General features: G+C 35.4%; 1 protein-coding gene across 1 annotated transcript; it reads left to right on the forward strand.

Moving 5' to 3' along the window:
• Positions 1-10,074: 10,074 nt before the first annotated feature.
• On the forward strand, positions 10,075-13,752 carry LOC114378872. The gene is made up of 7 exons (XM_028337464.1): positions 10,075-10,245; positions 12,277-12,408; positions 12,507-12,760; positions 12,847-13,014; positions 13,288-13,360; positions 13,453-13,548; positions 13,645-13,752. Exons 1-7 carry the CDS (start codon positions 10,075-10,077, stop codon positions 13,750-13,752), a joined length of 1,002 nt encoding a protein of 333 aa, XP_028193265.1.
• The last annotated feature ends 4,382 nt before the right edge of the window (positions 13,753-18,134 follow it).

An 18,134-nucleotide genomic window follows, 5' to 3' on the forward strand; every position in this document is an offset into this window, starting at 1 on the left:
CAAAATAAGCTAAAAGCTAATTAGCTAAACAAGTCCCAATAAGACATATAAGAAAAAAAAGGTAAAAGCATCAAGAAAACATCTATTCGTTCTGCTCTACCCCTCCCCAATATAATCATAATCCTCATTGTCTAGTAATGGGTGATGCCCTTCAACAACTTCTTGTGAGTCCCCAAAATTGTTTTGTAACTCCTTTTCAGATTCTTCCAAGATTGCATTATCTTCAACTTCTATCATTTTCTCTTTTCCTCTAAGGGATGAAAATCCTCTCACTTGACCTCTTTTTGTCTTAGGTGCAACATCTTCAACACCAAGGGTTCCTTTCTCTTTTTAGTCCTTTGCCTAGTATATGTCATTGGCTGTCCAATTCCCGAGGCCTCAAAAATTACATCCCAAGGAAGGCCATCATCACCATACATTTGCCCCACAAGCCACTCGTTGCATTCATCAATGTCATTGAGTGAAATTGGATCAATTTCATCTCTATAATTGTATCTTTTAACCAATGCATTATATTTTATGTACACCAAATTGTGTAGTCTTTTGTGTTCTAGCCTATTCCTTTTCTTAGAATGAATATGTAACAAATATTAGTAAAAAAAAATATGAGCAACTAAGAATAAAAAAAATATTACCTAATAACTATTAATATAATTATTAATTAATAAATTACTTGCTCAAAGACACTCCAATTGTGTTTACATCCCGACGCACTAAATGTCAAACTCAAAATCTTTATTGCCAACTGTTGCAAATTTGGAGTTGACAATCCATATGATCACCACCATTGTGCTACAAAAGTCAAATCCAAAGAAATGTTATGCTATAGTAATGAATGTAACACTCTAATCTTCTAAATAATTAAGATAACTTTTTTTTTCACCTGCTGAGACAATGATCTTTTGTTGAATTGAAAATTTTGCTCCAAACATACCACCACCCATTTTATAAATGGGTAGCTCTATAAGAATCTTTTGTCTCACCTTTTGATCAGGCACCAATTTTTCAATGCATACATACAATCCATTTACCACCTCAAAATCAAATTCCATAGAAGGATTGTTGAAGAATAAATCTGGGTTTAGAAAGTGACCAGCTGCATGCAAGGGGCAATGAAGTTGGCAAGTCCACCTACTACCAATAATTTCAAACACTTGCTTATACTTGCTTTCATTATATTCAAATGACTTCATTATAGCTTCTTTATCCTTCTCCATTGCCTCATAAATATATGCCATGGTTGGTTTTTTCTCATTATCAACAAGGCGCAACACCTTCACAAGTGCATCACCTTGAGTATATAAAGCACATTATTCCAAAAAGTTGGCACAAGTACAATTTTTGTTGCTTCCTTCCCTTTGGCTTCCTTGGACAATTTATTATTTGTCCAATCATATGATGCAAACATCTTTCTAAGATTGCCTTTCTCCTTATGGAGCCTTTCTAATGTGAGGAAAGATGTAGCAATCCTAGTAATTGCATGCCTCACCAATTCTCTTTTGTTGGTGAAGAACCTCAACAAGCTCAAAGTACTTGAATGGCTATAGATGAAGCCAACAAGGGATATTGCTCTTTGAATTGCCTTCTTTATCAATGGCAACTTACCAATGTCTTCCAACATCAAATCTATGCAACGAGCTACATAAGGAGTCCAATATAAATGTGAAATTTTTCATTCAAGTAATTTACCCACCAAAACATAGTTGCTTTCATTGTCTGTTATAACTTGGACAACCTTTTCCTCCTCAATCTCTTCCACAATAGAGTCCAACAACTCAAATATCTTTTCACCCGTTTTCACAAAATTGGATGCATCAATTGATTTATAGAACATTGTGCCTGTTGGACAATTCACCAAGAAGTTAATGATAGATATTTGTTTTCTACCTGTCCATGCATTAGACATAATTGAGCATCCAAATCTTCCCTATTGCTCCTTTTGGCCTTTCAACAAAATTTCTGTGTGCTCTAACTCCTTTGCAAGAAGTGGAACTCTTATCTCATGATAAGAAGTGATGTGATCCTGACTAGGAACGGATCGCTTGATACAGGCTACGGAGATTTGGATGACGCCACTTCCAGTGAAGGAATTTAAGTCAAGGTAGATGCCACAAGGATAACCTTGATAAGTCTAAGATTGGTTCAACAAGGAACCCAAAGAGAAGCTCTCACCCAATTTTATGAAAATGCCAAAAGTTCTTTATTGAAAACAAAAACCAATACTTATAGTGTATCTGAACAAAAAGATAAAAATAGACATGAGCCTTCTAAACAGTTTGGGCCAAAATTACAATAAATAAAAATTATAACTAAAAACATATTTAACTTGGGCCTTCAACATCAATTAATAGTCTTGGTAGTGCCTTTGCCTCTAGGCCTTCATCTTTCTCCACTTGGGCCTTCAATCATCATCAATGGCAGCTATACAAATGACCAGCCTTGTCTCTATGACGTGTTGGGCCTGTTTAAGTCTGCCTCTGGTCATGGGCCCTTCAAGTGCTTTATGCTCCTTGCCCTTTGTTGTGTCCTCATCACTGTGTTGGGCCTGTTTAAGTCTGCCTCTAATCATGGGCCCTTCAAGTGCTTCATGGTCCTTGCCCTTAGTTGTGTCCTCATCAAGAAGGAGGCCTCATATTTGGTCCAAAGGCTCCCACACTTGTAAGCATTTCGTGAAACCTTTGTAGCTTGACTAGGTTGAAACACAAGCCAACTTGGTACCAAAAGCGTGTAGACAAAGGATCAAGCTGATGTTTTGATGATGCCAAAGGATTACATGTTTCTCAAAGTTTTATTCAAGACAAAGAAATCAAAGATATTCAAGATGGATGATCAAGACAGTCTCTAGAGTCTTAGGAAGATTACATTAAATAGGAAGGGAATTCCAATTGAAGTAGAAAAAGGTTTGACCAAGAAATTTAAGTTAAAAAAGTCTTTTTCAAGAGATTTACTCTCTGGTAATCGATTACCAGAGAATGTAATTGACCAGTGGCCAAAACTGATTTACAACAGCTATTAAAATTTGAATTCAAAATTTGCATTGTGTAATCGATTACACATATATGGTAATAATCGATTACCAGCAGTTACTGAATGTTTTTAATTCAAATTTTAAAGCTTGTAATCAATTACACACATATTGTAATCGATTACCAGAGGAGATTTTCAGAAAATATTCTCAATTGTCTCATCTTTTCATTTGGTTCTTGAATGGCTATCAAAGGCCTATATATATGTGACTTGAGACACGAATTTGCTAAGAGTTTTTCAGAACAAAAAGGTCTTATCCTCTTAAAAAGCAAAATCGTTTTATCCTCTTACAAATTCCTTGGCCAAATCACTTGTGATTCAATAAGGAATTGTTTGAGTGCTCAAATTGTTCAATCTATCTCTTTCAAGAGAGATTTCTTCTTCTTTTCTTCTTTATTCTGAAAAGGGATTAAGAGACCGAGGGTCTCTTGTTGTGAAAGAATTCTAAACACAAAGGAAGGATTGTCCTTGTGTGTTTAGAACTTGTAAAAGGAATTTACAAGATAGTGGAACTCTCAAGCGGGTTGCTTGGGGACTGGACGTAGGCACAAGGGTGTGGCCGAACCAGTATAAATCTGAGTTTGCACTTTCTCTTTCCTTAAACTCCTTCATTTATTATTGTTTTATATTCATATTCAAATTGTTCTATTTGAATCAATATTTAAGAAATTCATTATTAAGGGAATTAATAACTTGAATAGAAAGTTAAATAGAATTTTTAATTGGGAAAATAATTTGTAATATCTTAATTCAACTTCCCCTTCTTAAGATATCTGAGGCCACTTGTCCAACAAGTGGTATCAGAGCTTCATTCTTGTACAAAGTTTAGAAGCTTCAAGAATTATGGCCTCATCAAACTACTTGTTTCCCGAGGGAAATTTTATAAATAGACCTCCCATCTTTAATGGAGTGGGTTACCACTACTGAAAAACCCGCATGCAAATCTTTATAGAGGCAATAGATTTAAATATTTGGGAAGCCATAGAACAAGGACCTTATGTTCCCTCTATAGTGGCCGGAAGTGCAACAATAGAAAAACCTAGAGCAGATTGGACTGAGGAAGAAAGAAGATTAGTACAATATAATTTAAAGGCCAAAAATATTATTACATCTGCCCTAGGAATAGATGAATACTTTAGGGTTTCAAATTGTAAAAGTGCTAAGGATATGTGGGATACACTACAAGTAACACATGAAGGCACAACAGATGTTAAAAGATCTAGGATAAACACTTTAACTCGTGAATATGAACTGTTTAGGATGAATGTAAATGAAAGTATACAAGACATGCAAAAGAGATTCACACACATAGTTAATCATCTTGCATCTCTAGGAAAAACTTTTCAAAATGAAGATCTAGTAAATAAAGTTTTAAGATGTCTTAATAGAGAATGGCAACCAAAGGTAACAGCCATCACAGAATCTCAAGATTTGTCTAGTATGTCTCTTGCTACGTTATTTGGAAAATTGCAGGAGCATGAAATGGAATTATTGAGATTAAATCAACATGAAGAAACTGATAAGAAGAAGAAGGGAATCACTCTTAAAGCCTCATCTGCAATCCAAGAAGACAGTGATAAAGAAGATTCAATTGACTTGGATAATGATGAAGATATTAGTCTTTTTGTAAAAAGATTCAACAAGTTCCTGAGAGTCAAAGGAAATCAAAAGCGACCCAATTTTAAATCTAAAAGAAGGACAGAAACTTCATCCTCTACTCTAAAATGCTTTGAGTGCAATCAACCTGGACATCTGAGGGTTGATTGTCCCATCTTCAAGAAAAAGATGGAGAAGTCTGAAAAGAAAAATATTAATGAAAAGAAATTGAAGAAAGCATACATTACATGGGATGAAAACGATATGGAATCTTCTGAAGATTCAGAAAATGAAGAGATAAACCTCTGCCTTATGGCTAAAAGTTATGAAAGTAATGAAGAGGTAACATCTTCAAACAACTTATCTATTTCTTTTGATGAATTGCAAGATGCATTTGCTGATCTGCATAAAGAGTCAATTAAACTTGCAAAGTTAGTTTCATCTTCAAAGAAAAAAATTTCAAATTTAGAAAATGAAATTTCAAAATTAAACAAAGAATTAAATCATCTTAGAAATGAAGTCTCAATTTCTAAACCAAATGAAAAAGTTCATATCTCTACTATTTCTGACAAGAAAATGTCAGATTCTTGTAGTTGTTGTGAAAAGTATGAAAAAGAAATTAAAGAGTTGAAAAACTCACTTGCAAAATTTTCTTATAGTAAAAATAATTTAGATGTCATATTAGGAAAACAAAGACATGCCTCCAATAAGGCTGGACTAGGATATAAATTTGAAAAACAACAAAAATTTCATAAAAACTTCTCTACTTCCACACAAAAATATAATTCTAGTTCTATCACATGTTTTTACTGTGGAAGAAAAGGGCATGGCACATCTACATGCTATTTTAGAAGAAATTGTAACAATATTAAAATGATTTGGGTCCCAAAAGGATCTATTATTCATACTAACACACAAGGACCCAATAAAGTTTGGGTACCTAAGTTACAACCTTGATTTTGTAGGAACCCTTGAGGAAAAAGTGGTACATAGATAGCGAATGCTCAAAACATATGATGGGAGACGAATCAAAATTCACACATATCTCTCCCAAGAAAAGCGGACATGTAAATTATGGTGACAACAACAAAGGTAGAATTCTTGGAGTTGGAAAAATAGGTACAAATTCTTCAACCTCCATTGAAAATGTTCTACTTGTTGAAGGTCTTAAACATAGTCTGCTTAGTGTGAGTCAATTATGTGACAAAGGCTATCTGGTATCATTTGATTCTCAAAAGTGTGTCATTGAACATAAACATGATACGAATATAAAGCATATAGGGTTTAGAGTCAACAATGTTTACATGATAGACTTAAGTCAAAAACTAGATAATAATCAATGTTTTCTTAGTAAAGATGATGATCCATGGTTGTGGCATAAACGGATTGCACATATAAACATGGAACACTTAAATAGATTAATATCAAAAGATTTAGTTGTTGGTTTGCCAAAACTAAGATTTGAAAAAGATAGGCTATGTGATGCATGTCAAAAGGGAAAACAAAGTAGAGTTTCTTTCAAATCTAAAAACATTGTTTCAACTACTCAACCTTTACAATTACTACATATGGATTTGTTTGGTCCTTCCAGAATCATGAGTTTTGGAGGAAGTTACTATGCTCTTGTTATAGTTGATGATTATTCTAGATACACATGGACTCTTTTTATCACTCATAAGAATGATGCATTTCAAGCATTTAGAAAACTTGCAAAAATCATTCAAAATAAGAAAAATCTCAAGATTATATCTATTAGGAGTGATCATGGGGGTGAGTTTGAAAATAAAGAATTTGAATTATTTTGTGATAAGCATGGGATTGAGCATAACTTTTCTGCACCAAGAACCCCTCAACAAAATGGTGTTGTTGAAAGGAAAAACAGATCTTTGGAAGAGATTGCTAGAACTTTATTAAATGATACTCCTCTTCCAAAATACTTTTGGGCTGAAGCTGTTAACACTGCATGCTACATTTTAAATAGGGCTTTAATAAGACACATTTTAAAGAAAACTCCATATGAATTGTTCAACGGCAGAAAACCAAACATCTCACATCTTCATATCTTTGGTTGTAAATGTTTTGTATTGAATAATGGAAAAGATAACTTCAGAAAATTTGATGCTAAGTCAGATGAAGGTATTTTCCTTGGATATTCTCTGCATAGTAAAGCTTATAGAATATACAATAAAAGAACAATGACAATTGAAGAGTCTATACATGTTTCCTTTGATGAGTCTAATGCCATTCTTCCAAGGAAGGATTTTTCAGATGATATTTCAGATTCCTTAGAAGATACACATATTCATAGAAATGACTCTAAAGAAAAAGATGAAGGGAGCAATGAGGATTCTCAAGATAATGGAGTTAGAGCAAATAATGAACTTCCAAGAGAATGGAAAGCCTCAAGAGATCATCCCCTCGACAACATTATTGGTGATATATCAAAAGGGGTAACAACTAGACATTCTCTTAAAGATTTATGCAATAATATGGCTTTTGTATCTATGATTGAACCTAAAAATATAAAAGAAGCCATAGTAGATGATAACTGGATCATTGCCATGCAAGAAGAACTGAATCAATTTGAAAGAAACAATGTGTGGAAACTAGTAGAAAAACCTGAAAATTATCCTGTCATAGGAACAAAATGGGTTTTTAGAAATAAATTGGATGAACATGACATAATTATTAGAAATAAGGCTAGGTTAGTAGCAAAAGGGTATAATCAAGAAGAGGGAATAGACTATGAAGAAACATATGCTCCAGTTGCAAGATTATAAGCCATTATAATGCTCTTAGCATATGCATCCATAATGAATTTTACGCTCTATCAAATGGATGTTAAAAGTGCTTTTCTAAATGGCTTAATTCAAGAAGAAGTATATGTTGAACAACCCCCAGGTTTTGAAATCCCGGATAAACCAAATCATGTTTATAAATTGCAAAAGGCTCTTTATGGTTTGAAACAAGCCCCTAGGGCGTGGTATGAACGTTTAAGTAATTTTCTCCTAGAAAAAGAATTTTCTAGAGGAAAAGTGGATACCACATTGTTCATAAAGAGAAAGCATAATGATACTTTGTTGGTTCAAATATATGTTGATGATATAATTTTTGGATCTACTAATGATTCATTGTGCAAGGAGTTTTCCCTTGATATGCAAAGTGAATTTGAAATGTCAATGATGGGAGAACTAAAGTACTTCCTGGGATTACAAATCAAGCAAACTCAAGAAGGTATATTCATCAATCAAGCCAAGTACTGCAAGGAATTGATCAAAAGATTTGGGATGGAAAGTGCAAAACACATGGCTACACCGATGAGCACTAGCTGTTACTTAGATAAAGATGAATCCGGTCAGTCTATAGACATGAAACAGTATCGAGGTATGATCGAATCTCTTCTTTATTTATCTGTTAGTAGACCTGATATTATGTTTAGTGTATGCATGTGTGCTAGGTTTCAATCCAACCCCAAACAATCACATTTGAGTGCAATTAAGAGAATCATGAGATATTTATTAGGTACAATAAATTTAGGATTATGGTATCCTAAGAACTCAACATGTAACTTAATAGGATATTCTGATTCTGACTTTGCCGGATCTAAAACTGATAGAAAAAGCACAAGTGGAACTTGTCAATTCATTGGATCTGCTCTTGTCTCATGGCATAGTAAGAAACAAAACAGTGTTGCTTTATCCACTGCTGAAGCAGAATATATCTCTGCCGTCAGTTGTTGTGCACAGATTTTATGGATGAAGCAACAATTATCTGACTATGGTATCATTCTTGATCGAATACCTATTAGGTGTGATAACACTAGTGCCATAAATCTATCCAAAAACCCTGTACAACATTCTAGAACGAAACATATAGAAATTAGGCACCATTTTCTAAGAGACCATGTTCTAAAGGGAGATTGTTTGCTAGAGTTTGTTGATACAAAGAATCAGCTTGCTGATATCTTTACAAAACCTCTCCCAAAGGATATATTCTTTTCAATAAGAAGAGAATTAGGACTTTTAGACCTTAGTGATTTGGATAGGTAAAATTTATGATTGATTGATTGTGTTTTGATTAAGTATGACACTTGTTTTTGTTTAATTTAGTTTACTTTTCTTGTTAGTATAATTAATTCTTAAGATAGGATAAGTTTTTAGACTTAGAAATAAGTTTTCCTTTAGGAAAAGGCTATTATTTTGTTCTGGTAATCGATTACATGAATACTGTAATCGATTACACTAGAATAGATGGCCTGTAATCGATTACAGTCTTCATGTAATCGATTACCAGTAGGCTGCCTCCCCCTGTAATCGATTATCATTACTTGTAATCGATTACAATGCATCCTGGTCTATAAATACCACGTTTTTCAGAAACCCCTGCGCAGCCTCTTCCCCCTTGCGACGTTCCTCCATTCCCAAACCTTCAAACCTTCCTATCTTACTCATTTCTTCATCAAATCGACTCCCGTAACTTGCAATCTTCTTCTTTTTCAATTTTCTTTTGATTTCACCGATTGAAATCTGCAAAAACTCCATCATATGGCAGAATCATCAAAGAAACGTAAGGGTTCATCCGTCTCCGCTTCGGCTTCAAGAGCTCATCGTTCCAGAGCCACCAGCGCATCCACAGCACCAATTCCACCCTCCTTATCCTCTTCCACATTGTTTTCTTCTGAAGAACAGTAGAAATGATATTCAAATCTTTTCTCATCTCGTTCCATTATCAACCCTAAGTTCATTGATATGGAATTCTTTTCTGCTGAAACCTTTGATTACATTCAAGCATTTCAGAATTTATGTCTCATACCTTTCATGTCATTACAATTGCCTGTTTATCCTGAATTGGTTAAAGCCTTTTATTGTAATCTTGAAATTCAGGACAACACTTTGATTTCTGAGGTTTTTGGGATAAAAATGGTCATCGACCAATCCCTTTTCCATGACTTAACCCAATTGTCCAGTGACGGTGTACCATTTGAAGGTACACTGAATGACGATTGGAAATTTGATTTCTCTGCACATGATGCCCGCCAGTTGGTTTGCACCAACCATGCGGATATGACCGGATGCCTTCTTGCCGGTTCATTGGCTTTTGAAAGCCGCATCCTTCATTATCTTACTGTGCAGATTTTGCTTCCACGATCTTCCAACCTTGCCCAGGTTTCTGAGGAAGATCTTTTTATCATGTGGGCCTTTCATACCGGGCGTCAACTTGACTGGGCACACTTAGTCAGATATCGCATGCATAAGGCATTGCGATTAAATGCTCCTTTGCCATATCCACACCTTGTTACTCTCTTTTTTCGCCATTTTCAAATTCCTCTTGATTCTGAACCTTATGTTCCAATCAAGAGATATTTTTTAATTGGTGCTGTTGTGATTGCTTCTTTTGGTTACCACAAAGAGCATGATGGCTCTTGGGTCAAAAAGGGTGCTCAACCCGCTGATGATGAAGGCAACCTACCAACTGAAGATAGTTCCTCTCTTCTTCGAAAGCTTTTGGACAAGTTTGATGGTCTTCAGACTTTTTGTTGGTGACAAGTTTGATGCCATGGAATTGCAAGTCAACGTGCGGTTCGATGCCATGGAATCAAGGATCACTAAAGTTGAAGAAGATGTCTCCTTCATCCGTACTTGCTTTGATCCATCACCACCGCCTCCATCATCCTCTTAGCTTATTTGTTATTATTATGACTAAGTATTATTAGTGATTAAGTATTATTAGTACTTTGCTTTATCGCCATGTATTTGGCTTTTTGTTGCTCTAGTTCTCGTAATCTTGCACTATTATTATATTTCTCGACTTTGTTTTGGTTGATTATGACAATGTATGGTTTTATTTTGGTTTAATGTTTGGCTCTGTTTGGATATTGATAATGTTGCTTAGTTCTTTTTGATGTTGCCAAAGGGGGAGAGAACTTGGGTTAGAAATCAATTAAAATCATTAAAGTTAGGCATACATGCCAAAAGATAGGGGGAGTAAGGGCTCTGTGAACGTGCTATCATCTTGTATATAGCTTGTCTTGATTTCAGGATTGTCATCATCAAAAAGGGGGAGATTGTAGACAAAGGATCAAGCTGATGTTTTGATGATGCCAAAGGATTACATGTTTCTAAAAGTTTTATTCAAGACAAAGAAATCAAAGATATTCAAGATGGATGATCAAGACAGTCTCTATTCTTAGGAAGATTACATTAAATAAGAAGGGAATTCCAATTGAAGTAGCAAAAGGTTTGGCCAAGAAATTTAAGTTAAAAAAGTCTTTTTCAAGAGATTTACTCTCTGTAATCGATTACCAGAGGATGTAATCGATTACCAGTGGCCAAAACTGATTTACAACAGCTATTAAAATTTGAATTCAAAATTTGCATTGTGTAATCGATTACACATATATGGTAATCGATTACCAGCAGTTACTGAACGTTTTTAATTCAAAATTTAAAGCTTGTAATCGATTACACACATACTGTAATCGATTACCAGAGGAGATTTTCAGAAAATATTCTCAATTGTCACATCTTTTCATTTGGTTCTTGAATGGCTATCAAAGGCCTATATATATGTGACTTGAGACACGAATTTGCCAAGATTTTTTCAGAACAAAAAGGTCTTATCCTCTTAAAAAGCAAAATCGTTTTATCCTCTTACAAATTCCTTGGCCAAAACACTTGTGATTCAATAAGGAATTATTTGAGTGCTCAAATTGTTCAATCTATCTCTTTCAAGAGAGATTTCTTCTTCTTTTCTTCTTTATTCTGAAAAGGGATTAAGAGACCGAGGGTCTCTTGTTGTGAAAGAATTATAAACACAAAGGAAGGATTGTCCTTGTGTGTTTAGAACTTGTAAAAGGAATTTACAAGATAGTGGAACTCTCAAGCAGGTTGCTTGGGGACTGGACGTAGGCACAAGGGTGTGGCCGAACCAGTATAAATCTGAGTTTGCACTTTCTCTTCCCTTAAACTCCTTCATTTATTATTGTTTTATATTCATATTCAAATTGTTATATTTGAATCAATATTTAAGAAATTCATTATTAAGGGAATTAATAACTTGAATAGAAAGTTAAATAGAATTTTTAATTGGGAAAATAATTTGTAATATCTTAATTCAACTTCCCCTTCTTAAGATATCTGAGGCCACTTGTCCAACATGTGTAGCCGGGTCTGGTGTGACAATCAGTCACTACTATTGAAGGGCATCGCGTGCCTCCAACAGTTCCTCCACTTCCATCACCCAACAACAATTGGCTAAGATAATTGGTAGCATTAAGGAAGAGTGAAAGAATGAGATAATCGAAAACCTTAAGGATGAGTGGAGGAATGAGTTGGAAGAATAAAACAAACAAAGTCTAGAAAAAATGAAACATGAGTTAAAAGAGGCCATCAAGATTGAGTTATCACAAAGGGGATCATAGTACTCACCCCCCATGCAGGAAAATATGTAGGTATTAGGTGCATGGGTGAGCACAAAGGGGAACAATGTTGAAACTATCGTCAATGCATCAGGGGAAGATGTGTTGTTGATGTCATGCCTACTATGGGGTTGTAAGTGCAAGGTGACCATAGTATACACCTGGTGGCATTGGGAAAAATATATGACGGGGGGTCTACCATACATAGTGTAGCTTATGCAGATGATGTGGTAAAGGTCAGTGTTGAAAAAGTTTTTGACGGTGATGCTCAAGTCCTGTACCCGACGTCAGAAATTAAGTATGTCAGGAAAACCCTTGACACATTCATTGCATGGCCGACACAACTTGGGAAACTTGTATCATATGAGGTAATTTTTACTTTGTTTAACATGTATTAAGATAATCGTATATTGCTATTAATTAGTTACTAACATTACTTTAATTCTTGTTTTCATTAACCATATAGGATTCTCATATTAGTCCCAAGCTATTGGCTGGACCTGTTCAAAGGTCAAATGATGTTGCTACAGATGACCCGTTACGTGACTTGATTAAGAGCCTGTATGATATTTACGAGAAGCCTGTTGAGTTTATGTGGAATGGGACTAAATTTGGGATTCTGAATGTAGATGCATCTTTATTCTTAACATATTCTGATGTAAATGAAATAATATCAGGTGACAAATGTTTGAACATAGCTATACTACAGTTGTGGATGATGTAAGTAAATTCCATATCATTCACTAATAATTAATATTACTATGACATACATCATTATCAATTTTCATTTCAAATGTGCCAAATAGGTTTTTGGATGAGTGGTGTTCAAGCTTGGGTCATGGTTCGGTGTATGGATTCCTCGAGCCCCAATCCATACACAAAGCAAAGGATAGATGTGTTGAATGTCAACATTACATTCAAACATGGGTGAAGGATTCCCAACGAGAGGTCTATCTCGGAGCTTACTTGAATCAGTAAGCATAATTTATGAAATGACTGGAAAAAATGTTTCACCTACTATATACCTAATTATTGTCGAATTTAGGGCCCATTGGCAATTGATTATTCTGTGTCTAGGGAACGATGTTGGCATCTGGTTCTGTTCGTTGCGTAAAAAGCTTGATATTCATATCAAAGCTGCAGTTAGCAAGTTATGTTTTCTATTATAATTGATTTAGTACAAAAGAAACTTTGATACATAAATAGTGTTGTTGTGGTATATGCGTCGATGTTTTATTTTTAACCAGTGCAATGAAGACATTAAAGACTACTGTGGATGGTAAAACTGATCAAGTTGGTCCTCAGTGGATTGAAGTAAAGGTTAGTCTTTTAATTGGTTGGCTTTTTTCTGGCTAGTGATGTTTTGTAACTTTGTAATTGTTAGATTCAATTGTTTTTCTTGTTGATTGTAGAGTCATGTTCAAAGAAAAGGCTATGAGTGTGGCTATTATGTCATGCATTGGATGTGGAACATAGTAAGCAGGGGTTTAAAGAATGATTGGACCATGGTATATGAGCTTTAACAACTTTAAATTATTTGTTGACTATCACATTTTATTCATTTTACATGTACATCACTAATTTTTATATTTCATATTTTGTAGTGGTTCGGCGATGGGACACCATTGGACGTCGAGACCATAACAACAATTCGCAAGAAATGGGCAACATATTTTGTAAAAGTTAAAAACACAAAATTGAGAAAGGTGTAGATGTTATAGGACGAAGCACTATGGTGTATTTGATGTTTACTTTAAACATTAGAAACAAGTTTGTACATTAATAGACAATTATTTGAAATAAATATACATAGGTGTTTATTTCATTTTGTCTGCATGAAAGGCCTTGGGCAATGCATTGTATTCGCAATGGGTACCTGTGTCGACAGGATAAGAGTTTTTGTGCGAAAAATCTGGCCATTTTGCAGGTCATTGTGGAGTTTAGCATTTGAAAAGTACTAGTGATAGCCCAATTGACATCTACATAAATAGGTTTGACAACTATACTCATGTATTTTGATGTGAACCTTTTATTTTTATATTTTTTTTATTTTTAATTGTTAAGTAATTAATACTATTCATTTTGTATTAACATGTCGTTGCTGCGCCAAAATTACAAACTCAATGGGAGGGTGGAGCTATGTCTAAGCAGTTCTAAGTTAAGCAAGTGTGTCATTGTTGGAAAGAGGTACACGTCACTGAATTTCTTATAAGTTAAGGCAGTGAACTTTTCTATAACACACATTGTTATCGCTATGTGAACATTTATCTTGAGTAATGCAACTTATCACTGCACCAAAGTCAAAAACTATATAGTTCTGTTATTGCTAACTAGTCGTTGGCATGATTGTGGTGTTTTGGCATTGAGCTTCTTAGCAAGCCCAGCTTATGTGGTGTTTTAAATTTTTTAAGAATGATTAGAGCTGTGATTTTAAATTATTTTCAAATTATATTAGCTAGATTTCATTAGGCCTCGGAGATTTCAATCTAAAGTTAAAAATTCAATTAAACTTGATTACACTTTCTAGATAGTCGTGGTTTGTTTCATTGACAACCTTCTACAAACCTCTTTTTAAGTTCATCAATAGAAGTACTTACAAATTCAATGTCGACGAATGGATCACCAAAAGAAGTACTTACAAATTCAATGTGTCATGTTAATACTTGTTGTTGCCCTAATTAAATTTGGGCGTTATGAACTTTGTCTCCATTATTGTCCTTTTTATTATCAACTATATGAATGTATCCATGACAGTATGAAGTGTTTTACCCTGTTTCTTGTGTCTTTTCATTTGTCATAGCCAACTCCACCCGATGAGAAAAGGTTTGGTTTTTGTACTTTATTATTGTACACTGATCCATTTGAGTTCATGGACAATAAACGTGTACTTGTGTGTTACACTTGATCTAAAATAGTCAAGAAAATGAGTTTGTCATGAGATTTAGATAACCAATATTTATTCTCTCTCTCTCTCTCAAAAGCACACACACACACACACATTCATGCTCACATGTGGTTCAACAACATCTTATGTGGATGTCATGGTGAGAAAGTAGGTAGGAGTAGTTTCTCCATGGGTTCCAAATGGTGGGAATAGGATTATTCCTTCACCTCTGATGCTTGGAAAGGCTATATCTCCATAGTTTTCTACTTCTAGTGAATCTGCATATAATGCTGGAGTAGGTGCTAAAAGGGCTGCTGAAAGTGATGAGAGACTAATTTATGAGTCAGCATTACAGGTATTACATATTTTTATTTTCCTTAACTTATATGGATGTGTTACTAAACATTACATCTTTAATTAAGTATTAGTTGTTCTTTATGTTGTCAGTTCACCATCTAATGTACCTTGTCTTGTTCTCCCAGAAGAACTCTTTGTGAACATTGCAACTAGGGTTGGTGGTATGGTTAACATGGGCTTGCAATTTCTTCAACATGCTGCTTGTGGAAGAAACTTGAAGCAGTTTCTTGTTGTATGTTTGTGTTTATGTTTAATATTGTCATTTATCATTCAAACACAAGCCTAAAATTCTTTAGTTTTTGACTTCGGTGTTGGTGTTGGTGTCAGTGATTATTTTTTCAATGAATTCCTTTTACTTTTAAGTTTTCTACATATTTTTAAACATTTACATCATTTATAGTTACGACTTTCTAGTGTAGTACACTGTTAGTTGTTTTATACGACTAACTTTTGTATAGAAACTTTTGATAATTATATAGAATTCCTCCAAGTTACAGTTCTTTTTGTAGGTTTGTAAATACTTTTGGTTAATAAATTGATCATTACTCATTATAATCTTGCGCTTGTAATTAATGTAAATTTCAATTCTATTTCAAGTGAAAAAGGAGATTTTGTGAAGTGCTGAATCAAGTGTCTCGCTAAGCCTGGTTTGTGCCCTTAGCAAGTATGTCCCGCTAAGCGAGGCACTAGCGTGCTCAGCGAGACACAATAATCTGGAAGAGAATCTGCCGTGCAAGCATGTGCTCAACGCGTTATCACTCGCTAAGCGAGTCATCCGTCATCTTCCTGGCTAAGTGTGAGATTGGCGCTGAGCCACAGTTCACTAATGTGCGCTAAGCATGAGACTAGCGCTCAGTGAGAGGCAACCAACAGGATTTCCATATAAAACCTGAAAACACAGAATTGGAAGGGAGTTTTTGAGTGTGTGGACCCAAAGGCGACTGAGCAGACCAAAGGAGGCATCTTGAAGAGCTTTGAAGGAGTTTTTGAGAGATTGTGAGGTTTTTAGAGGTGGAGGAGACATCCCCACCACTTTGTACTTTTTCAATTTCTCTTCTTCTCTTCTTTAAACTTGTAAAAAGGAGCTTCCTCGCAATGGAAGGCTAAATCCTCAGTTGGGAACTTCTACAGAGTAAATGATGTAAAATCTTTCATATCTATTTAATAGTGTTTTCATGTGTTCTTTGTTCCTATCGGCCTTTAATTCTCGCATATTTTTGTCTTGATCATGCAAACGCATGTGTAGTTAGGATCATCCTCATTGGGAAATGGTTTGATCCTTAGAACTTGATAGGACAGGGATAATTTATCGTATATTTGGACACGGAGTGCGGTAACTTGGTTTTTCGTATGCTATAACCTTAATGTTGTCCGATTAGGCTAAGTTCAACAAGAGACATCTAAGAACGAAGTATAGTTAGGATTAGGCTAAACTCACGAGACATCGAAGTTTAGTAGTTAAGACCTCAGCATAGAATACAGGAGCACCGCTAAGTAGATAAATATCCTTAAATTACATCAAAATACCCTGTAGGAGGAACCAACATGTTCGCATATTTGTTTTCACACACCATTACTCACTTTACTCACTTTCATTTAGACTAGATCATACTTTTATGTCTCTTTTCAACCATTAATTGTATCACCAACGCCTGCTCGCCAAACGACAAATTTTACCAAGTAAAACAAGTTCCCTAAGATCGATACTCAATATTCTTACCATTTTAATACTACTTGCTCGCCCCGGTACACTTGCTGGGGAAGGATCAAGTTTTTGTCATCGTTGCCGGGGAACTTCTTTCTATTTGGGAAAGTTCAGTTCAGTTTGTAAGCATTTTATTTGTTATTCTTTGATTTGTTTGTGAATATTTGTTTTGTGTTTATAATTGTTTTCCTCTTGAATTGGATAACCGTTGTTTCTGTTAGTGTTTTGTATGCATAGATCTTCTGTAGGTGAATTAGTTCCTTTGGACCTAGAAGTTGAAGCAACTTGCTGAAGGAACAGAGCCGAACAAAGACGGAAAATATTACAAGATAGAACAGTAGCTTCCATTTTGGAAGATGATGCCCAATCCTCCGAATCTTCATCATCTTATTCTCCATCATCAAGGGAATCTGCAACCGATTTGCCCAAAGCCATCATTATGGCCGATGAACAACCGAGATGTGTGACCCGTGAAGACTATTCCAATAGTTTTGTGCCATAATTCTTTACCAGCATTACACGGCCAGAAGTTCAAGCCCACAACATAACATATCCTCATTCTTTAATTCAATTGATACAGGGGAACCTTTTTCATGGCCTACCAAATGAAGATCCCTATGCACACCTAGCAACATACATTGAAATCTGTAACATTGTGAAGATTGTTGGAGTACCAGAAGACGCTATAAGGCTTAGCTTGTTCTCATTTTCATTAGCGGGAGAAGCAAAGAGATGGATGCAATCATTCAAAGGCAATAGCTTGAAGACTTGGGAAGAGATGGATGCAATCGTTCATATCCTTGGAGGAGTTCACTCGGCAAGTGGCCTGGCCAGGAGCACAGCCTTCTCCTATTGGAGGGGGTGAGGCCTCCGCAGCCCAGGAGCCTCAGCCACATCAGGATGAGTCTTTCTCATCTTCAAAGTCAGAGACCGTACAACCAGAGCCATTCATCTATGAGTCAAATCTAGGCACCATACTGGAGGAGACTCAAGAGGCTGCTACACCAAAGATTACCCCACAGCAAGTAGCAGAACCTTCCACACCAGTTTTGGATTTGTCTTCACCACAACCATCCCAGGAGCCATCTACACCTGTCCTGGGCTTGTCATCCCCCACTACTTCACCAGCAAGCACCCCAGTGCTTCAC

The sequence above is a fragment of the Glycine soja genome, chromosome 12 (genome assembly GCF_004193775.1).
Source record: "Glycine soja cultivar W05 chromosome 12, ASM419377v2, whole genome shotgun sequence".
In the NCBI taxonomy this organism is placed as follows: Eukaryota; Viridiplantae; Streptophyta; class Magnoliopsida; order Fabales; family Fabaceae; genus Glycine; species Glycine soja.